The 22,863-nt window shown below is 40.3% G+C and overlaps 2 protein-coding genes across 2 annotated transcripts in view; both read right to left on the bottom strand.

Annotated features, from left to right (window-relative positions):
* Positions 1 to 270: 270 nt before the first annotated feature.
* KGD4 (alpha-ketoglutarate dehydrogenase subunit 4) lies at positions 271 to 14,379 on the bottom strand. The gene is made up of 4 exons (XM_045895967.3): positions 14,224 to 14,379; positions 2,838 to 2,901; positions 1,056 to 1,243; positions 271 to 532 (listed from the first exon to the last, which is right to left on the bottom strand). The coding sequence occupies exons 1-4, from the start codon at positions 14,263 to 14,265 to the stop codon at positions 515 to 517; spliced, it is 312 nt and encodes a 103-aa protein (XP_045751923.1). The 5' UTR covers positions 14,266 to 14,379; the 3' UTR covers positions 271 to 514.
* A 5,979-nt stretch (positions 14,380 to 20,358) lies between these two features.
* Positions 20,359 to 22,863, bottom strand: part of CENPH (centromere protein H) — a 30,269-nt gene continuing 27,764 nt past the window's right edge. The window contains exon 9 of the mRNA XM_064596190.1: positions 20,359 to 22,298. Coding sequence (XP_064452260.1) covers positions 22,206 to 22,298 — 93 coding nt within the window. The 3' untranslated portion in view covers positions 20,359 to 22,205. The remainder of the gene's footprint in view (positions 22,299 to 22,863) is intronic.

Below are 22,863 nucleotides of genomic sequence, written 5' to 3'. Positions count from 1 at the left end.
AGTTTACTAGATATTGTGTGCTTTTAGTAGCTCAACACTGGTAATACTTGATAATCGAGAGTAAATTAATAGGCTAACATTTAGGGCGCCTGGGTGGCTCAGTTGGTTAAGCGACTGCCTTCGGCTCAGGTCATGATCCTGGAGTCCCGGGATCGAGTCCGTATCGGCCTCCTTGCTCAGCAGGGGGTCTGCTTCTCCCTCTGACCCTCCCCCCCTCATGTGCTCTCTCTCTCTCAAATAAATAAATAAAATCTTAAAAAAAAAAAAGGCTAACATTTAAAAATGTATACTTTAATAAGCATATAAACAATTAGGTAAGCTTGTGGAGAAGCTGACCAAGACACATATATTAGGAGATACAACTGTCCATCTAAATTTTCTAGATTTCTTTTTTTTTTGCAGAGTATTTATTCAAGTTGTTTACTATATAATTTCTCGTGTGCCATTTTGGAAGTCCTTTATTGTAAAGACTAGTCTTTTGTCTGATGACAAGCAGCAGCCACACTGTCAGTGATTATTCTGGACCTCCACGCTGAAAAGGAAAAAACAAAGCAAAACGATTAGGTGTTAAATTTACAGAAGAAATGTTCTCATGGCCACTATATGAATTTACACTATTTTAAGCAAATGATCTTTAGGCGTTTAAAAAAAAAGTTTCGGTTTTCCTCTTAAGCACTCCTATCAATGTTATGAACAATTTTTGATCTGAAAAGGACTCAAGGTTGACCCTGATTGGTGGTCCTCAAATTTCATGGTCTCAGCAGCCCTTCACACCAAAAAATTACCAAGGATTCTACCGAGCTTTTTTCATGTGGTTATGGCTATTGCTACTTCCCATATTCTACTTCCACACATATATTCCTTCATGTACTTTTACTGAGGGCTTGTACATGGTTTATTTCTCATAGTCCTGGTCTACCCGACTATTTTGGTCTTAGCTACTGACCCCCCATGACAAGGTGATGGAAAGAGCAAGTAAATCAGCCTATGAAATTCCAAAAGCCAAAAATGTTCATGTGTTTTGCACAGTACTAAGATAAAGAGCAATAACATACTTGGATAAATTCAATTTCTTCTTGAGATACAAGTTTCCTTCTGTATTTCTGAGGTAATGTTTTTATTATTTCTGCAGTGTCTGGTGGGCCCTGATGCACCAGCAAATCTGGGGATTTACTTCCCTTAGAATGCTGTGAAATTGAAGAAGAGTGAGACGGTAGTCCTGCTGATCTCAAAACTTCTGATACTGAAAAATATTAGAGAAATAAATTGTTCAGGTGTCTTAAAATACTATTTTGAGTTATCTATTATTGAGTAAGCAAGTCATTCTTCAAATGCTAAGTGTAATTCTGAGAGGTACTACTGAGTAACTTAGTTGAGTACCTGTATTTAATTTCATAAAGTTCTTTTTAAATAAGGAAGTAGCTGGGGCACCTGGATGGCTCAGTCAGTTGAGCGTCTGCCTTTGGCTCAGGTTATGATCCCGGGGTCCTGGGATCGAGTCCCGCATTGGGCTCCCTGCTCAGCAGGAAGCCTGCTTCTCCCTCTCCTCCCCGCTCATGCTCTATCTTTGTCTCTCTCAAATAAATAACTGAAATATTAAAAAAAAAAAAGGAGGTAGCTTTAAGTGAATGAATTACTAAATCAAACAAGTTTGTAAAATAAAATTTCTAGGTAGTGGAGTTCAACCCATATGGATAATCTACCTGACTTAAGTTTTGTCAGATGGGGGCACCTGGGTGGCTCAGTCGGTTATGCATCTGCCTTCGGCTCAGGTCATGATCCCGGGGTCCTGGGATCGAGCCCCACATCAGGCTCTCTGCTAGGCGGGAAGCCTGCTTCTCCCTCTCCCGCTCCCTCTGCCCCTTCTCCAGCTTGTGCTCTCTCTCTCTCGCTCACTCTCTGTCTCTCAAATAAATAAATAAAAAATCTTAAAAAAAAAAAGTTTTGTCAAATGGTGGCATTTACAGTTAAAAATATCCCTATAAGGGGCACCTGGCTGGCTCAGTCGCTTAAGCGATTGCCTTTGGCTCAGGTCATGATCCCAAGGTCCTGGGATGGAGCCCCAAATTGTGCACCCTTGCTCAGCAGGAAGCATGCTTCTCCCTCTCCCACTCCCCGTTTGTGCTCTCCTTCTGTCAAATAAATAAATAAAATCTTAAAAAAAAAAAAGGATGGAAATATATATATATATATATCTCCCTACAAAATTTGATAAACTCCTCCCTGAATTAAAGATCAAATATCTTATAATAAAGACAGGGACAATCATAATGATCACTGAGTAATGTATAGAATTGTTGAATCACTATACTGGACACTCTAAGTTAACTATACTGGAAATAAAAAAAAAAACAGGGACAAAGGATCGGGTAAAAAGGAGGGGCAAAAGAAAAACAGGTCTTGTTCAGAATCTTCAGAATGTTCAGAATCTTCAGTTAGGAAATGATTGCTCAGGGCTAAGGCAGTCTTTATTGAGTGAATGAATGAGTGAAAGAAAAGAAGGTCAGCTGGGAGAAAAATATAGGAATGGCTACTGTTCCTCACAATCTCTCCAATGTAAGCATAGGAGAGTCTTTTAAAGGACAGAAGAAAGGAAAGAACAAAAATTTCCCTATATAAAATCGTTATCATTAAAAAATCAGAGATATGTTCTGTTGAGTCACTACCTTTTTAAATGGAGGTAATAAGTTAATTTCTACTTGCATGAAACCTAGCAGACCATTGTGATCTAAGCTACAATGGTCTCACTGATTTTAAAATGAGAAATAATGCCTATAATATTCATATATACATATGCCTGTACATATATTTTTTAAAAAATCTGAAGTACAACTTACCGTTAGGTTTAGGATTGTCTCTTCTGTCAGGGAACCTTATTAATGGAGTATGTGGCTTGACTACCTAAAAAAAAAAAAATCCATGGAAAAAAAAAGATGAAGCACTAAAATAAACTCGTTAACTATAAAAGAAGCAACCTACTGGGCTTCATAGATACTTTTGTTAAAATTAACTTAGTATTTGACAGCAACTTTATTTTATTTTTTTTTTAATAATTTTTTTTTTTTTTAAGATTTTTATTTATTTATTTGAGACAGAGAGAATGAGAGAGACAGAGAGCACATGAGAGGGGGGAGGGTCAGAGGGAGAAGCAGGCTCTCTGCCGAGCAGGGAGCCCGATGCGGACTCGATCCCGGGACTCCAGGATCATGACCTGAGCCGAAGGCAGTCGCTTAACCAACTGAGCCACCCAGGCGCCCTTGACAGCAACTTTAAATTTTCCTATTTTACTCTTCCCCAACCAGGAAAGCTGGTCTATGAACTATTAAGTTGTTTATCTGTTCTTCATAATAACTTTGGACTTTTCACATTATAAGACATTTTACTATACTACCAACTGACCTCAGAAACAACCCTATGAAAAAGATGACACAGATTTTATGTTGCATGATATATATTGCCCTGCTGCCTGGTAAGAATTCAAAGTTTCCTGACTTGTATTGAGTGTTGTTTTCCTACTATGTCAATATCTAGCAGTGTAAAACAGGGTAAGAAGCATACTGAAAATTAGGTCATTAAGAAAATACTTTTCCTGGGAGGCTCAGTTGGTTAACCATCTGCCTTCAGCTGAGGTCATGGTCCCAGGGTGAGAGACTGAGTTCCCCATCAGCGAGGAGCCTGCTTTTCCCTATGCCCCCCGCTCCCCCTGCTTGTGTGGGCTCTCACTCACTGACAAATTTTTAAAGGAAAATACTTTTTCTGACTACAAAAGTAACACATGTTCTGTGTGAAAAATTCGGAAGAAATTGAAAAAAGCACAAGTAAGAAAATACTATCTATAATCCCCAACCCCCATAAAACAGACTTAAACATTTGTTAGCACATTTGGTTTGAGGGCTATACCCACAGAAATATGTATTTTTAGAATATTGTTTTTATAACAAATATTTGCAGAGTATTAATGTTTTATCCCTAAAATTCCAGATAATGCTACAGAGGAACTTAAATGGACATTTCAGTATGAAATTATCTGAATACACAATGCTAAGACTCTAATGAACAGTACTATTTGCATCTAATCTCTGAGTTGCTCTGTAACTAATGATATTGAGATGTGTGTTTATTTGCAAAATATCTGTATATATGTACTATATATTATATATTTTATATGACTACAGAAATAAATAGGCTTGTTGGGACTCACCTGAAACCACAATTGTGCTGCTGAGAGAAAATGCTGGAATAGAATTGTCTTCCTCAGCATAAGGGCACACACAAGTCTTTCATGGTAAAAAACAAAACTCTGGGGCGCTTGGGGGCTCAGTCGTTAAGCGTCTGCCTTCGGCTCAGGTCGTGATCCCAGGGTCCTGGGATAGAGCCTCATACTGGGCTCCCTTCTCAGCGGGGAGCCTGCTTCTCCCTCTGCCTGCCCCTCCCTCTGCTTGTGCGCTCTCTCTGTCCTCATGAATAAATAAATAAAAATCTTAAAAAAAACAACAAAACTCTAATGTAATATTGCGTGTCAACTATACTTAAATAAAAATTTTTAAAAAACCAATTCTCCCTCTAGTGACTTTTTCCCTTTTCATAGCCAAGGTTCTTGAAAGAATGTTCTTCTAGCCATCCACTCTCAATACCCCATTTAAAAGTTTTTAAAATGTTCAACAGCTTTCAAAATAAACTTCAAACTCCACATCTGTCCTTCACAAGGCCCATCCTGATCTGGCATTTCCTTACCTCTCAAGCCTCATTCCCCACCACTGTCTTATAGACCTTTTATTCCAGGTATTCTTTTTTTTTTTATTGCAGGTATTCTGAAGTACTTTTCTGTTCCCTATTATTCATCATGCCATTCAATCCACAGCTTGTGTTCTCTGCCAGGAAATCTATCCTCAGTCCCGCCCCACTTCCATGCCTCATGCTTTCATCTGGTTTTGTTTTGTTTTGTTTTTAAGATTTTATTTATTTATTTGAGAGAGAGCAAAGGGGGCCGAGAGAGAGCACGAACAGGGAAAGGGGCAGAGGGAGAAGCAGACTCCCCACTGAGCAGGACACCCGAAGCAGGGCTCGATGCAAACACCCTGGTATCATGACCTGAGCTGAAGGCAGACACCTAACAGACTGAGCCATCCAGGTGCCCCTCATCTGTTTATCTTTTAAAACAATCAAATATCACTCCCCTCTAAAAAGCTTTCCTGATTTCAAAGTCTGATTTTAAAATTCCTCCTTTGTGTTTCCACGGCATCCTGAACATTTTAAGAATACTATGTAGAGGACAGATCAATGAGCCAATGATTATAGGACAGCTAAGCTCCTGAAAGGGCAGAGTCAGAGAAATTGGCATTTCTGCAGTAGTTCCTGGTACATACTAAAGGCTCAGGAAACATTTGCCAAGTGAGTGAATAGAGACCATTTGTAAGTTAGGACTAACTATGTATGTATACACATACTTACACAACTGTATGTACACAGAGAATCCATTTCAGCATTACTTTTGCACACTTAAAAATATGATGTAATATGCCCTTATAGATTAAATTTCCAGTTTCATGTCCTTTTTTTTTAAGATTTTTTAAAATTTATTTATTTGACAGAGAGATAGCATAAGTAGGCAGAGCGGCAGGCAGAGAGAAAGGGAGAAGCAGTCTCTCTGCTGAGCAGGGAGCCCGATGCAGCGGGGCTCGATCCCAGGACCCTGGGATCATGACCTGAGCCGAAGGCAGCCGCTTAACCGACTGAGTCACCCAGGCGCCCCTCGTGTCCACCTTTTAAAAGACTTTATTTATTTATTTGAGAGAAGGAGAGAGAGAGAGAGAGAGAGAATGAGCAGGGGGAGGGGCAGAGGGAAATAGACAAGCAGACTCCCCGCTGAACAGGGAGCCCAATGCAGGGCTTGATCCAGGACCCTGAGATCATGACCTGAGCTGAAATCAGATGCTTAACTGACTGAGCCACCCAGGTGCCCCTGGTATCCCCTTAAAAGAAATTTTTCTAAATACACGAAAGTAGAGAAAGTACTATAATAAACCCTAATAAACAAAAAATAAAATAAATCCTGACAAACACATTATACAATTTCAACAGTAATATAATCTTATTTTATCACCCCTTCCCCCATTAAACAAATCCCAACCATCTCCTCTTACCTGTTAATACCTTCCATATGTATCACTAACAGAAAACAGATTTTTGTGAAATCACAGCCCCAATACATTTTACCACAATTCACAAGTTAAAAATAATTCTTCAATATCATCTAATACTTAGCTTATGCTCAAATTTTCCTCTCTCAAAATTTGCTTTTTAAACTCTAAATGTAAACACAAAGAAGCAACTCTAACTGTATATTAGTTGGGTAACATAACTAAGAGAATAAAAAAGAGCTAATCCAAATAACTTTCATAGGGCTTAGACTATACTTCAGTCTAAAGGCAATGGTAATAATAATAATAATAAATACAAAGAAATTTTGAACTTCTCAGTTTGGTGTTGGGAGTTGTATAAATACAGCAATTTTGAAACCATTTTCTATCTACTGTAGGACTGAGCCAATGAGTACATACATTTATATTGATATTTGGGGGAGCCAGGGATTTGCCTGTGGGAGAAAGAAAATACAAGTGTGGGATTGGGGGGGAAGAGAAGGAAGAATGCTGGGGTGTTCAGACTGGAATCTAAGGGATCAGTATAAATTCATGATAAATGCCATGTTTATTCAGCCTGTCCCATTAATGGATATTTGGGTTGTTTCCAGTCTTTATTACAAATAATGCATACAGTAAATATCCTCATACTATTCTTATCTGTGCCAGTATATCTGTGGGATAGATTCCTAGGAAAGAGATTGCTGGGTCAAAAGATAAAAAACTAATTTTGAGAGCTACTCCTAGATTTTCTTTCACAGAGGTTCTACTGTTTTACATTCCCATATTGGTTCCTAGAGCGACCGATAAGTGCCTGCTTACACACAGCCTTCCCAACAGACTTATGTTATCTAACTTGTACATTTTTAATAAAATCTAAGTGAGGAAAAATGTTATCTCCATGTAGTTGTAATTCTCACTTATTGTGAGGCTGTCCAGTTTTTCATATGGTTAAGAGCCATTTTCATTTCTTCACCTGTGAAGAGTACATTCACAGCTCTTGCCTATTTTTCTATGCTTACAAATTCTTTATATAGTATGGTTATTAACCCTTTTTCTGTTGCAAATTTTTTACCTAGTTGTTTTTTTTTTAGTCGAATGCTTTTTAATTTTTTGAATGAGTAAAGGTGTTTTTTTCTTTCTAGTATGGCCCAAATTGTCAGTTTTTTCCCCTTACTGTATCTTGATTTTAAAGCATAGTTGGGAAAGTTTTCACTGTTCCCAGGTTATAAAGAAAGTCTTGTTTTCATTTGGTATTGCATGGTTTTGTTTCTTTTAATTTTCAATTTTGAAATAATTATGGAGTCATAGGAAGTTGCAAGAAATGTACAGGGAAATTGCAGGTACCTTCATTCAGTTTCCTACTACAGTAATATCTTACAGAACTATAGCACAGTAACAAAACCAGGAAACTGACATTGGTACAGTCCATATAGCTTATTTAGATTTTATCAGTTTTATATGCACTCATTTGTGCATGTATAATTCTTTGCAACTTTGGCTTCATTTTTTACATTAAAATATCAGATCCAGGGGCGCCTGGGTGGCTCAGTTGGTTGGGCGACTGCCTTCGGCTCAGGTCATGATCCTGGAGTCCCTGGATCGAGTCCCGCAGCAGGGAGCCTGCTTCTGCCTCTGACCCTCCCCCCTCTCATGTGCTCTCTCTCTCTCTCTCATTCTCTCTGTCTCAAATAAAAAAATATATATATATCAGATCCATATGCAATTTATCACTTCCTCCCCAACAAACCCCTGGCAACCACTGATCTTTTTACTGTCTCCATAGTTTTGTCTTTTCCAGAATGTCACGTATTTGGAATCATTCAGTAAGTAGTCTTTTCAGTTCGGTTTCTTTCACTTAGTAACATGCATATAAGTTTCCTCCATGTCTTTTCATGGCTTGATAGCAAATTTCTTTTTAGTGTTGGATAATAGTCCATTGTCTGGATGTCCCACAGTTTATGTTATCTATTTACCTACTACTAAAGGATATCTTGGTTGCTTCCAAATTTTTACAGTTATGAATAAAAGCTGCTATAAATATCCATGTGCAGGTTTCTATGTAGACGTAAATTTTGAACTCATTTGGGTGAACAGCGAAGTGCAATTGTTTGATCATATAGTAAAAGTATATCAAGTTTTTATTTTTTTTAATTAATTAATTTATTTTTTTTTAAAGATTTTATTTATTTATTTGAGAGAGAGAACGAGAGAGAGCACATGAGAGGGGAGAGGGTCAGAGGGAGAAGCAGACTCCCTGCCGAGCAGGGAGCCCGATGCGGCACTCGATCCAGGGACTCCAGGATCATGACCTGAGCCGAAGGCAGTCGCTTAACCAACTGAGCCACCCAGGCGCCCCTATATCAAGTTTTTAAAGAAACTGCCAAACTGCCTTCCAAAGAGGCTGTACCATATTGCATTCTCACCAGGAGTGAACGAGAGTGCCTAATGCTCCAGATCTTTGCCAGCATTTGATGTTCTTCTGGATTTTGGCCACTCTAAGAGGTATGAAGTAGTATTTCATTGTTGTCTTAATTTGCAAATCCATGATGACATATGATGATGAGCATCTTTTCATATGCCTGTGTGTGATCTGTCTTCTTTGATGAGGGGTCTGTTCAGGTCTTTAAGCCATTTTGTTGTTGTTGTCTTTATGTAGGCTCCACAGCCCAGGGCAGGGCTCACACTCAAACTCAGGACCCTATCAAGACCTGAGCTGAGATCAAGAGCCAGACACTTAACGGAATGAGCCACGCAGGCACCCTGCCCATTTTTATTTTTAATTTTTTTTTAAAGATTTTATTTATTTATTTATTAGAGAGCGAGCGAGAGAGAAACAGCATGAGAGGGGAGAGGGTCAGAGGAAGAAGCAGGCTCCCCGCTGAGCCGGGAGCCCGATGTGGGACTCGATCCCAGGACCCTGGGATCATGACCTGAGCCGAAGGCAGTCGCTTAACCAACTGGGCCACCCAGGCACCCACCCTGCCCATTTTTAAATCAGGTTTTCTTATTGTTAAGTTTTAAGAGTTCTTTGTATAATTTGGATAATGGTCCTTTATTAAATGTTTTTCGCATATATTTTCTCCCATTCTGTGGCTTGTCATCTCACTATCTTAACTGTCTTTTGCAGACAAGAAGATTTTAACTTGAATAACATTCAGCTTATCAATTATTTCTTTCACATATCATGTCTTTGGTGTTGTATCTAAAAAGTCATAGCCAGGGACACCTGGGTGGCTCAGTTGGTTGGGCGTTTCCCTTCAGCTCAGGTCATGATCCCAAGGTCCTGGGATCCAGTCCTGAATTGGGCTTCCTGCTCAACGGGGAACCTGCTTCTCCCTCTGCCCCTCCCCCTACCTCTGTCCCTCCCCCTGCTTCTGCTCATCCGTGCTTGGGCATCAAGCCATGAAAAGACATGGAGGAAACTTATATGCATGTTACTCTCTCTCTCTCTCTCTGTCAAAATAAATAAATAAAATCTTTGGGGGGGAATAAATAAATAAATAATAAAAAGTCACAGCCAAACCCAATATCATCTACATTTTTTCTTATGTTATTTTCTAGTTTTGCACTTTACATACAATTCTATGATCCATTTTGAGTCAATTTTTGTGAAGGGTATAAGGTCTATGTCTAGATTCATTTTTTTCCAAGTGGATATCCAGTTGTTCCACAACATTTATTTATTTATTTATTTTTAAAGATTTTATTTATTTGACAGAGAGAGACACAGCGAGAGAGGGAACACAAGCAGGGGGCGTGGGAGAGGGAGAAGCAGGCTTCCCGCGGAGCAGGGAGCCCGAAGCGGGGCTCAATCCCAGGACCCTGGGATCATGACCTGAGACGAAGGCAGACGCTTAACAACTGAGCCACCCAGGCGCCCCTGTTCCACAACATTTATTGAAAAGACTATCTTTTCACCATCTATTGCGTTTGCTCCTTTGTCACAGATCAGTTAAATAGCTTTTAATTTTTAATTTTACCTTTCTAAGTCTCTTAGTTTTAGGTATGCCTCATATATAGCATAGCATTGGATAGGCATTTCTTAGCCAATTTGAAAATAATAATTTGATTTAGACCATTTACATTTACAGATATAATTCACAAGTTTGGTATATTTTGTCACATCATTTTATGATTATTTAAAAATAAATTCCTTGGGGCGCCTGGGTGGCTCAGTCGTTAAGCGTCTGCCTTCGGCTCGGGTCCATGATCCCAGGGTCCTGGGATCGAGCCCTGCATTGGGCTCCCTGCTCTGTGGGAAGCCTGCTTCTCCCTCTCCCACTCCCCCTGCTGTGTTCCCTCTCTTGCTGTGTCTCTCTCTGTCAAATAAATAAATAAATAATCTTTTAAAAAAATAAAAATAAATTCCTTTGTCATATTACCTTTTTCTTTGCTTTCGTTTGTGGGATTTTTTTTAATTTGGAAAGATTTGTAAATTGTACTTTTGTGTATTTATATTTACATTACTATCTTTACATAATTCCCTTAATGGCCACTTTCTGAGATACTACCCATTGGTTCATTATTATGAGAAAGAATGAAAGCAGGTGATCGGGATCTCCTCTGCTTTCCTTCCCATCTTTTACTACCAGTTAATAACCAGGGGCAGTAGCAAGTGTATTCTACCTTTTGTATACTCTCCCCCCTTATTCCTCCATTTTAAAAGTTGAACTAGAGCTATACTGTCAAACAATAGTATTACCAACAAGTCTTTCCCCCGTATCTCCATTATTTAGTCTTAGTTCTTACAGCCACATACATTCAATGTTCATATCCGTTTCCTATGTTTAAACAACTCCAAGTACAACTAAATATTCCTTAGTTGTCTTTCATTCTTTGGGAGATCTAGTAGGAAGGGCTCCAGGGAACAATATTCCCTGAGTTACTGAAGATGTAGAAGGATTTGTGGGCTTTACAACTTGAAGGTCAATGTAGCTAGATATATCTCTGGTTCACATTTTCCATCTTTACCTTAAATATGTTATCCACATGTCCTCCTTTATGAACTATTATTGTTGAAAACTCTAACTTTCGTTCTCTGTTAAGTGCTTGGTCTCGTAGCCTGGATCACCCAAATTTTTTCTTTTTCTCCTTTAAAAATCTAAAGATTCTAGGGGCTCCTGGGTGGCTTAGTCAGTTGGGCATCTGACTCTTGGTTTCGGCTTAAGTCATGACCTCAGGGTCCTGGGATCCAGTCCTGTGCATCAGGCTCCCCGCTCGGTGGTGAGTCAGCTTGTCTCCCACTCTCTCTGCCCCCTCCTCCCCATGTGAGCACTTGCGCGTACGCGTGCTCTCTCTCAAATAAATAAATAAATATTTTAAAATTTTTTCAAGATTCTACTAGAATATACCCATTACTCAAACACAGTTGGTTAATTCTCTCAAGTCTAAGGTATACGTTTAAGTCTTCTTTTACATCAGGCAAGTTTTAGTTAACTTACAGGTTTTGAGACTTGTTCTATTTGCTTTTACTTTTTCAGAGACTACTTATTATATAAAAGTTGCAGCTTCCTGTTTTTATCTACTTCTATGACTTTCTCTGAATCCTTCTAATCTTTTCCCTCATTATTCTGTGATTTTTTTCATTTTCCTCTTTTCATGCACTATTTCCTTTAACAAAACTTCTGAGTTGCCTATTTACCTTTATATTCCTTCTACTTCAGTATTTACTTCTGAAAAGTTCTTTTAATTCTTCACTGAGTTCAGAGCTTTATTGTCCCTAAAATAACCTAAAATCTAACCTCAACTACAACTTTTAAAGTATAACTTTTCTCTGTTACTTCCCACTATAAGCTTCACCAAACCCTTCATTTCTTTGATTGTTCTTTTTTCCAGTCAACTGGTTCCACCCTGACTTGACCTCCTTTCTTATCTAGCCTAGGACACAGGGACCATTCAATATTCTATAACCAGCACTCTCAACCTCCTTCCCGGAGGTGCATCTTCACTTCACTTGTAAATCTCAAGCCTTCTTCCCATGTCTCATGTCTCATGCAGTGAAAATGATTTTGTAAATGATAAATTATCATTTTTCTGCTTACATCAGTCTATATATCAAATATATATGCTTGGCATTCAGACATTTCTATGTCTTTTTGTAGATAAATGTATGTTATTTCTCTTGGATATAAACCTATGAGTAAAATTGCTAGGTCACGGGGTACGTATGTTTAACTACCAGAGACTGACAAAACAGATTTTAAAAAGTGGCTATACGAGGGCGCCTGGGTGGCTCAGTTGGTTGAGCGACTGCCTTCGGCTCAGGTCATGATCCTGGAGTCCCGGGATCGAGTCCCGCATCGGGCTCCCTGCTCAGCGGGGGGGTCTGCTTCTCCCTTTGACCCTCTTCCTGCTCGTGCTCTCTCTCATTCTCTCTCTCTCAAATAAATAAATAAAATCTTAAAAAAAAAAAAAAAGTGGCTATACGAATTATACTCCTACCAGCAACGTATGGGTTTCAGGTGCTTCACATTGTCATCTCTCTGTATGGCCAGTTTAAAAAAAATTTTTTTAAGATTTTAAAAAAAATTTATTTACTTGACAGAGACAGCGACAGAGGGAACACAAGCAGGGGGCGTGGGAGAGGGAGAAGCAGGCTCCTCGCTGAGCAGGGAGGGGGCTCGATGTGGGGCTCGACCCCAGGACCCTGGGATCATGACCTGAGCCGAAGGCAGACGCTTAACAACTGAGCCACCCAGGCGCCCCGCCAGTTTTTAAAATTTTAATAACTTTGGTAGATGCAGTAGTACTTCCTGGCTTTAATTTGAATCGTCCTGGCAAGTAATGAAGTAGAGCATCTTTTCACAGGCTTATTGCTCATTTGTGTATCTTCTTTTGTGCAGTTTCAACTTTTTAGCCCGTCTTTAAATTGAGCTATATATTATGGATATGTATGGTCATACGTTATGGATACCTGTCCTTTGTTAGAGGTTCTCCTTGTCCTCCCAGAATCTTTAATTAGTTAATGCTCAATATCTACCCACTGAATGAGTGGTAAATGAAGATCATTCCTTGCAATGAGACCGAAGGCTGGGATCTAGGATTATCTTTCAAACTGAAACAACTTTAAGAAGTCTTTTTAAGAGGTGTATTTGTAACAATGAATCATGGAGCACTACATCAAAAACTAATGATGTAATGTATGGTGATTAACATAACAATAAAAAATTTTTAAAAAGAGGTGTATTTGTGCAAAGGTAAATGCACTTCTCATATCAAAGTTAAAAATCATACAGTAATATACTTTGAGGGTGTATTTTACACAGATTGTGTAAAACAACCACAAATGTGGAGGTTGTGTCCCTTTATAGACCAACTTTACCTCTCGTATTTAATTTAAGCAATCACAGCTGGAGAAGCAAACATAAAAGCTATCAGGAGTTAGTAAATGATGTTCGGATTAACAAAGTTCCTCTAGCCACCAATCTAAACTCAAGGGAAAAAAAGCTTGGGAAACCAACATCTGTAATGTAATGTAAAAGCATTATAGATAACCTTAAATAATATCTTTTCCCCCCTCCAACTCCCTCCATCCAGCCAGTAACTAGACGCCCGGACTGGTGGGGGAGAACAGGCCCGGGGTAAGGACGCAGCTCGCAGGGCCAGCTCTCCTGCCATTCCCGAGACCTTGAAGGGACACTGGGTCAGACACAAGGTTCGCTTCCTTCCACTCGCCGTTACCGCCGTCCTTACGATTGGCTGATCCGGGACATCACAGACAATGCTGAACGTCGATTGGCCAGACTGTTGCCAGGGAAGCCTAGCCCGCTGACTCCTCAGAGGGCTACGGAGATCCTGGCAGAGTACAGTCCGGGAACCGCGTAGCTGCTCTGTGCCTACGTGCTGACACACTGCAGTCCTGCAGCCTGGCGGGGACCCTCAGCTACAGTCCCGGCTCACTGCCCGACCCAATGGGCTCAAGGTCCAATTTTCACACATACCCCCGGGTCGCGTCGCTGGCGCTAGCCAAGGCCGCGGTGACCGCGCAGCCTCCGCCACCGCCCTGTCTCCCCAGCGCCTTTGCTATAATCAGCACTATCCCTACCGCCCACGGTGCGAAAAAGCGACCGAATTTCCTTACCTGGACGACCCTGCTGGCAGACGCCATCTTACTGCCCATCATGACCCCAGGATGGGGCAGCAGCTTCCGGCGCGCTCGCTGGGCGCAGAACTAACAGGAGTCCTGGGCAGCTGCGGGCGGGGCCCTGCCTGCGGCGTCACGGAGGAGGGACGAGCGGGCGTTCCCGGATCCTCCTCCGCTACCGAGCCAAGCCGCCCTCTGTGCCTGGCCCCACCCCACCCCGCCCCACTTCCCGCCTAGGAACTGCCCCACGGGCTCCCCATTGTTCAGTTTCGCGGACGAAGGTTGGTGGTGTGGGGTTTGTTGTGCCGTCCGCCCACGAGTAAGCTAGGGCCATTTCTTCTCCAGATAGCCAGTTTCTAATTTGAGTCCAAAATTTAACCTGAAACCAGGTAAGTAATACAAAGTCGTGTGGCTTCCTAAAACGAACAATCTCGTTAAAACTTGGGAGTTAGTGGCAGGCTCAGGGAGGTCAATTCCAGGTCTACACTAGGCTACTTATTATTCCCTCACTGGCATTACTTGGCAGGGTCTACCATTAGTCCTGGTATTAAAGTGCTGTCTGCTTCAAGTATGAGAGAACTCAAGTCTGTTTTTCTTTTTGAAGCATAATGCTTCCATATTATTCCCCAAAAATTATACTAAATTTTGTGGCAAATATTAGTTTATGTTGTTATAAATTTTAATACACGATATGCTGCAGCCACTTAACATAATTTTGTAGGTAATGTAGCCATAAGTTGTTTTAAATAGAGTGACACATTTGTTTTGATGATCTAGATCAGTGGTTTCTAAATCTGGGAAGCTTCTTAGAAATATATTATTGTGCCCCCAAATGGGCCCTTCTGATAAAATTTAAATTACACTGAAACACTTATTTTCACCCATCCAACTGGTCAACATACATAATTTGGATAACACATCCTGGGGAGGTTGTAGGAACACAGGCACTCAAACACATCTTTGGTAGGAGTAAAAGATGGTATTTGAAAAACTTACATACTGAATGACTCCCAACTATGTGACATTATGGAAAAGGCAAAATTATAGAGATAGTAACAAGATCAGTGATTCCCAGGGACAAATAGACAGAGCATAATGTTTTTTAGGACAGTGCAGCTATTCTATATGATACCATAATGGTAGATACGTGTCATTATACATGTCAAAATCCATAGAATGTACCACTTTTGGGTAATAATGACATATTAATATAGGCTCAATAGTAACAAATACACCACTCTAGTAAGGAATGGTGTTAGTGGGGGAGACTGTGAATGTGTAGGAGCAGTAAGTATATGGGAACTCTTACTTTCTGCAATTTTGCTGTGAACCTAAAACTGCTCTAAAAAATAGGCTATTAAAAAAATTGTTTTAAGCCACCACTGCTGAAACCAGATAATGTGTTCTTAAAGCTCAAAAGTGGTGATGTGTTAACTCAGGTGTGGGAATCTCTTCACAATGTATATGTACACCAAATGAAGTTGTACACTTTAAATATCTTACAATTTTATTTATCAATGACCTCAATACAGCTAGGGAAGAAAAGCTCAAAAGCAGCAGAAGCTTAGATTTCTAGTACAAAGACTTTCCGTTTACACACAGAGAAACAGCAAGTTTCTATGTGAATAACTACAATATTAGATTCTCATTCTATTTCTTAAAAAGATTTTTTTTTTTTTTTTTTTTTTTTTTTTTTGACAGAGAGAGAGAGCACAAGCAGGGGGAGCAGCAGGCAGAGGGAGAGGGAGAAGCTCCCTGTGCTGAGCAGGGAGCCTGATGTGGGGCTTAGTCCCAGGACCCTCAGATCATGACCTGAGCCGAAGGCAGATGCTTAACCGAGCCACCCAGACATTCCCTAGATTCTCATTCTAAGGTCATTTAAAAGACATAGACTTTCTTGGTTACTTTTCTAAATAAAAGTTTTTCATTTTCCTTTATGACTATATTTAAGAAATGATTATGGAAAAAGAAGTCCCATAATTTAGAGAGTTTATTAAAAAATAAACTTTCCAGGGGTACCTGGGTAGCTCAGTCAACCTTCGGACTCTTGATTTCAGCTCAGGTCATGATCTTGGCATCGTTGGATCAAGCCCCACATCTAGCTCCATATGGGCTCAACGCAGAGTCTGCTTGTCCCTCTCCCTCTCCTCCAACCCCCTGCTGGCACTGTCTCCTTCTCTAAAATAAATAGTCTAAAAAAAAAAAGAAGAAAGAAAGAAAGAAAAAGAAAACAACAAAACTTTCCAAGTCCTCAAATACAAAGAAGTCTCCTGGGAATACCTGATAATAAATTTCAGAAAATGTCAAATGCAGTGCAAATTACTGGTCATATTGGTATGGATTTTGTTTTGGGGAGTCAGCCAGGAAAATATGACTTTTCTTTACTTGTGGCTTCATTTCTAAATGTTGATATTCATACTCCACAGAATTCTCATCCAGCTCTCATAAATTAATTCTCTCTAGGATGAAGATGATAAAAGTAGTTAAAGTGGAAGCAGCAACTTGCTTCAACCCTCAAATCATGTCTTCTTTTCCTACTGCTAATCAGTTTCTTTCTTTTTTTTTTTTTAAAGATTTTATTTATTTATTTGAGAGAGAATGAGAGAGAGCACATGAGAGGGAGGAGGGTCAGAGGGAGAAGCAGACTCCCTGCCGGGCAGGGAGCCCGATGCGGGACTCGATCCAGGGACTCCAGGATCATGACCTGAGCCGAAGGCAGTCGCCTAACCAACTGAGCCACCCAGGCGCCCCTGCTAATCAGTTTCTATCAGTCACCATCAGGTATGTCATCAGATCATTTGATTATTGACCCTACTCAGGTCCTGTGATTTCTGTCTACACTCTCAATACTATTATTTGGCTATTCTCATGAACCTGGAGCACACCATCTGATTCTACTTCTTGTATTATGTATTCTTAAATGTCTCTATCTACTTGGCCTTTGACTACTTTCTTGTTCCACGTTCCCTTTTCTGACATTGGCTGTAGACCTTTAGGTAAAACTCACCATACATGTCAGCCTCCTGATGTGATGCAATATAAAGTACATATACAGGGGCGCCTGGGTGGTTCAGTGGGTTAAGCATCTGCCTTTGGCTCTGGTCATGATCCCGGAATCCTGGGATTGAGTCCCGCATCGGGCTCCTAGCTCAGCAGGGTGCCTGCTTCCCCCTCTGCCTGCCGCTCCCCCTGCTTGTGCTCATTCTCTGACAAATAAAACATAAATGAATGAATGAATGAATGAATGAATGAATGAATGAATGTACTGAGTACAACTTGGTGAGTTTTTTCTTGATAAAAAAATTGGGGGGCGCCTGGGTAGCTCAGTTGGTTAAACAACTGCCTTCGGCTCAGGTCATGATCCTGGAATCCCGGGATCGAGTCCCGCATTGGGCTCTCTGCTCAGCAAGGGGTCTGCTTCTCCCTCTGACCCTCTTCCCTCTCGTGCTCTCTGTCTCTCATTTTCTCTCTCTCAAATAAATAAATAAAATCTTTAAAAAAAATTTTTTTTGAAACTCCTGGGGCACCTGGGTGGCTCAGTCGTTAAGCATCTGCCTTCAACTCAGGTCATGATCAAGGGTCCTGGGATCGAGCCCCGCATTGGGCTCCCGGCTCCGCGGGAAGCCTGCTTCTCCCTCTCCCACGCCTCCTGCTTGTGTTCCCTCTCTCGCTGTGTCTCTCCCTGTCAAATAAATAAAATCTTAAAAAAAATATTATATATATATATACATACACATATATATACACATACACTAACAAAAGCACCACAGCCCAGAATTTGAGACTGAGATGTAAAATGATATGTGTCCCCAATTGAGGAAGCTGCTCAGGACATACTCTCTAATGCCCTCTTCAGATATGTCCAAGGTTAGTCATGGAAACAGGGAACTTGGGCGCCTGGGTGGCTCAGTTGTTAAGCGTCTGCCTTTGGCTTAGGTCATGATCCCAGGGTCCTGGGATCGAGTCCCGCATCGGGCTCCTTGCTCAGCGGGAGTCCGGTTCTCCCTCTCCCTCTGCCCCTGCTTGTGTCCCCTCTCTCGCTGTGTCTGTCAAATAAATAAAATCTTTTTTTAAAAAAAGGGTGGGGGAACTTAGCAAAGGGCAGAGTCGGAAATGACAAAATAACCTCTTCCAATGAGCAGCATAAGAGCCTAATCATAAAGTGTTCCCTCTCCTTAGGAAGGGGCACCTCCTATCATTTGCAAGCAGTATCAGAATTGCTAACCTTGTCCACTATTGTATGCTGGCTATGTGAAGCAACAGAATTTGTCTTTTCAGTCCATTAATCTCCAGATCATGAAGAGCCACATCTGGACCGGATGTGAAAGACTATCATGAGATCCCGAACTTTGAAACTGTTATGATTGGATGACACTGTTAACTTACTTTCCTTGGGGAAGGGTGTGTCTTTTATGTGCAAAAGGGAAGTTAATATTTAAGACCAAGACTGCATATACTGTAGTGGACTGTATTCTTTTCAGCAGATACCCATTTTCTTCCCCCTTTCTGAAACCTAGCACTCCCCTACTGTGGGAGTATACTTTCCTGTCCCAGTGATGTTTGGCTTGGTGACTGGAGCCTTGGTGGAAACAATGTACACCTCTTCCAAGTAGAAACTTTATTTGAAAAAAAAAGACTTTATTTCTTTATGTCAGAGAGAAAGAGAGCTCAAGCAGGGGGAGCGGCAGGTAGAGCAGGCAGAGAAGCAGGCTCCCCACTGAGCAAGGAGCCCAATATGGGGCTCGATCCCAGGACCCTGTGATCATGACCTGAGCCAAAGGCAGATGCTTAACCAACTAAGCCACCCAGGTGTCCCCCAACTAGAAACTTTAAAAGTGCTTATGTAATTTGACTTCGCCACATAAACCATGAGAATGTTTCAAACAGTGAATGGTCCTCAGCTCCTCCAATGATCAGCCACACTATGGATCCAAGAGAGATATGTTTGTTGTTAAGCCAGGGAGTTGTTATTCAGCACTTGAGGAAAAACTGACTAATGAAATTTCTGTCTCAGATTTGGGCTTTAGAAGGGAATACAGAAGATAAGAAAATCCCAGGAAAATGCAAAAAGATTTTTAGATGATTCTGAATCTTTACATCAGGAAGGTATTTTCCAGAATAATGCTTTCCTATAAGAAAAATAAAACCTGGGAGCGCATGGGTGGCTCAGTTGTTAAGCATCTGCCTTCCGCTCAGGTCATGATCCCAGGGTCTTGGGATCGAGCCCTGCATCTGGCTCCCTGCTCCGTGGGAAAGCTGCTTCTTCCCTCTCCCACTCCCCCTGCTTGTGTTCCCTCTCTCGCTGTGTCTCTATCAAATAAATAAGATCTTTTTAAAAAACAATAAAAAAATTAAAATAAAAATAAAACTTGTTGGGGCGCCTGGGTGGCTCGGTTAGTTGAACTTCCAGCTCTTGGTTTCGGCTCCAGTCATGATCTCATGGGTGGGGGAGGATATAGCCCGGTTTTGTGCTCTGTGCCCAGTGAGGAGTCTGCTTGAGGGATTCTCTCCCTCTGCCCCTCCCCCTGCTTGCGTGCCTGCTCTCTCTCTAGAATAAATAAATCTTAAAAGAAAAAGTATACATATATATGTACACATATATGCATGTATGTATGTATGTATATATATATATATATATATATATATATAAAACTTGCTTTACAATAACTTATATAGACAATTTCCAAGAATACACTATGGCAAAAAGAATAAAACTACACATAAATTATAATTTATCAAAACAAATGAAGACTAAATATTTCAAAGAAAAGTATTTAGAATTCAAATTTAGACTAATCTCTGTATTTCCATTATTGGTCTAAAGAACAGATTTCAAATGCTATTATCCACTACAGTGTATCTTTTTTTTTTTTAAGATTTTATTTATTTATTTGACAGAGGCACAGCGAGAGAGGGAACACAAGCAGGGCGAGTGGGAGAGGGAGAAGCAGGCTTCCTGCCGAACAGGGAGCCCAATGTGGGGCTCGATGTGGGGCTCGATGTGGGGCTCGATCCCAGGACCCTGAGATCATGACCTGAGCCGAAGGCAGACACTTAACGACTGAGCCACCCAGGCGCCCCTACAGTGTATCTTTTCAAGTTTAAAGTCCTTCTTAAGAAAGTGTTGAGGGGCACCTGGGTGGCTCAGTCAGTTAAGCTTGGGTTATGATCTCAGGATTCTGGGATCGAGCCTCAACAGGCTCCCTGCTCAGCAGGGAGTCTGCTTGGCCCTCTGCCCTTCCCCCCACTCATTCTCTCTCAAATAAATCAATAAAATCTTTAAAAAAAGAAAAAGAATATTGAAAATACTACATTGTCTATGAAAATGATTAATAGCTCCAAACTAATAAAGAACTCAAATTAGAGCGTTCTCTAAAAAGGGATGGGACACTATAAAAGATAGCAAGTTCTTTTTTTTTTTTTTTGAGTTTATATATTTTTAGTAATCTCTATACCCAACATGGGGCTTGAACTCATGACCCTGAGATCAAGAGTCGCATGCTCTATCTACTGAGCCAGACAGGTGCCCCAGCAAGTTCAAGTTATTAATAAGACAGAGTAACATTTACTCTTTTTACTTTTTAACTTATAAAAGTAAAATGTGATATAGAAGTACAAAATAATAAAGTCACAATTACTCTACAATAACCACAAGTCTTAACATTTTGGAAATGTTTATCTTTTTTGTTTTTCAAGGTTGAGGTGCTTTATCTGGGTTTCTGTTTAAAGATGTGGATGGATGGGAAAATAAACAAAGATGTGGATGGGGTGTGGTGGACTTGGGGAGATGTTGGTCACGGAGTACAAAAATGCAGTTAGAAGATGAGTAAGTTTTTGGAGATTGAATGCGCAGCATTGTGATTATAGTTAACATTATTATATACTTCCAAGTTACTATGATCTTAAATGTTCTCACCACAAAAAAGAAATAATTATGTGACATGATGCAGATGTGAGCTAATGCCATGGTGGTCAAATCAACCCATTGTACACCTTCAACTTACACAATGCTATGTCAATTATATCTCTGTATTTAAAAAAAAAAAAAGGCAAAAAATGAATTTGTGTTGAGATAAAACTAAAATGAGATTTATTTCAATAAAAAACAACTGATAGTTGAAAACACATCAGGATGTGGATACCCTTTTCTAATTTTTCTAATATTTTAGTTGACTGACAAATGCACAAAAGTATTCCAAATAATGGGGGTGGAGGGATGGGTTAAATGGGTGAAGGGTATTGAGGACACTTGTGATTTTTTAAAGATTTTTATTTATTTATTTGAGAGAGAGAATGAGAGACAGAGAGCACGAGAGGGAGGAGGGTCAGAGGGAGAAGCAGACCCCCCGCTGAGCAGGGAGCCCGACGTGGGACTCGATCCCGGGACTCCAGGATCATGACCTGAGCCGAAGGCAGTCGCTTAACCAACTGAGCCACCCAGGCGCCCCGAGGACACTTGTGATTAGCACTGGGGTGTCATATATAAGTGATGAATCACTAAATTCTACTCCTGAAACTAATATTACACTATATGTTAACTAACTGGAATTTAAATAAAAACTTGAAACAAGAAAGAAAGAAAGAAAAGAAAAGAAAGAGAAAAAGAAAGAAAGGGAGAAAGGGAGGGAGGGAGGAAGGAGGAAAGAGAAATGAAAAAAGAAAAGAAAAAGAAAAAAAGAAGTATTCCAAATAAGAGTTGGGACGGCCAGAAATGTTGTAGAAAAAATTTCCACATTCAGTGGAAAGCTAGATTAGATGTCTTTTGGGGCCCTTGCAAGGCTAAGACTTTCAGATTCTTTTAGAGAATGCCAGTCACTTTAATTAACATAGTTGAAAGAACAAATTCCATGTTATAGTGTTAAGCTACAAAAACTTTGCAATATTAGTTCCAAAAACACTAAATAAAAATTTTACTTTAAATTTGCTATTTAAATGACATATTAAAGACTGAAACAAAAAATAACAAAACAGAATTCTTATTACATCATGGTGAGATTCTTCTCAAGCTGTAGAACAGTTTCTTTAAAGGCAGAATCCTCTGCCCAATTGGCTTTACTTCCTAAAATGAGGTTCTGTAATAAAAAAAAGAAAAAAAATTATATTAAAGTTATAAGTACGTTTAAAAATATAACAAGATTTTTTAAAAATCCTCTTTCACTAATTTTTTTTAAAGATTTTATTTATTTATTTGAGAGAGAAAGTGAGAGAGCGAGCACGAGCAAGGGGGAGGAACAGAGGGAGAGGAAGAAGCAGGCTCCCCACGGAGCAGGGAGTCCTATATGGGGCAGACTAGATCCCAGGCATGACCTGAGCCGAACGCAGACGCTTAACCCATGGAGCCACCCCGGGTGCCCCGCTCTTTCACTAATCTTATCAAATATTTACCAAACTAGGTATGGGCATCTACTTTATGAAAAAAATACATTTTGGGGTTTCTGGGTGGCTGAGTCAGTTAAGAGTCCAACTCTTGGTTTTGGCTCAGGTCCTGATCTTGCAGTATTGAGATAGAGCACCCCCCCACACTCCACCCCCTCAGGGGAGAGTTTGCTGCTTCAGATTCTCTCTCCCTCTCCCTCTGCCCCCTCTTCCTACTTATGCAAGCGCTCTATCTCTCAAATAAATGAATAAATAAATAAA

The sequence above is a fragment of the Mirounga angustirostris genome, unplaced genomic scaffold, assembly GCF_029215605.1.
Source record: "Mirounga angustirostris isolate CCGP_5_RB_7025 unplaced genomic scaffold, mMirAng1.0.hap1 SCAF_7, whole genome shotgun sequence".
Lineage (NCBI taxonomy): Eukaryota > Metazoa > Chordata > Mammalia > Carnivora > Phocidae > Mirounga > Mirounga angustirostris.
Note: the sequence above shows the minus strand (reverse complement) of the source record. Positions and strands in the feature narration are given on the sequence as shown.

Bases quoted from the DNA above. Each gene is read 5' to 3' on its own strand.
- KGD4 (XM_045895967.3), bottom strand. From the start codon at position 14,265: ATGATGGGCAGTAAGATGGCGTCTGCCAGCAGGGTCGTCCAG. The intron at 2,902-14,223 runs GTAAGGAAATTC...TTTTTTTTTTAG, and splicing joins CTGCCAGCAGGGTCGTCCAG to GTAGTCAAGCCACATACTCC. The intron at 1,244-2,837 runs GTAAGTTGTACT...AATATTTTTCAG, and splicing joins AGACAATCCTAAACCTAACG to TATCAGAAGTTTTGAGATCA.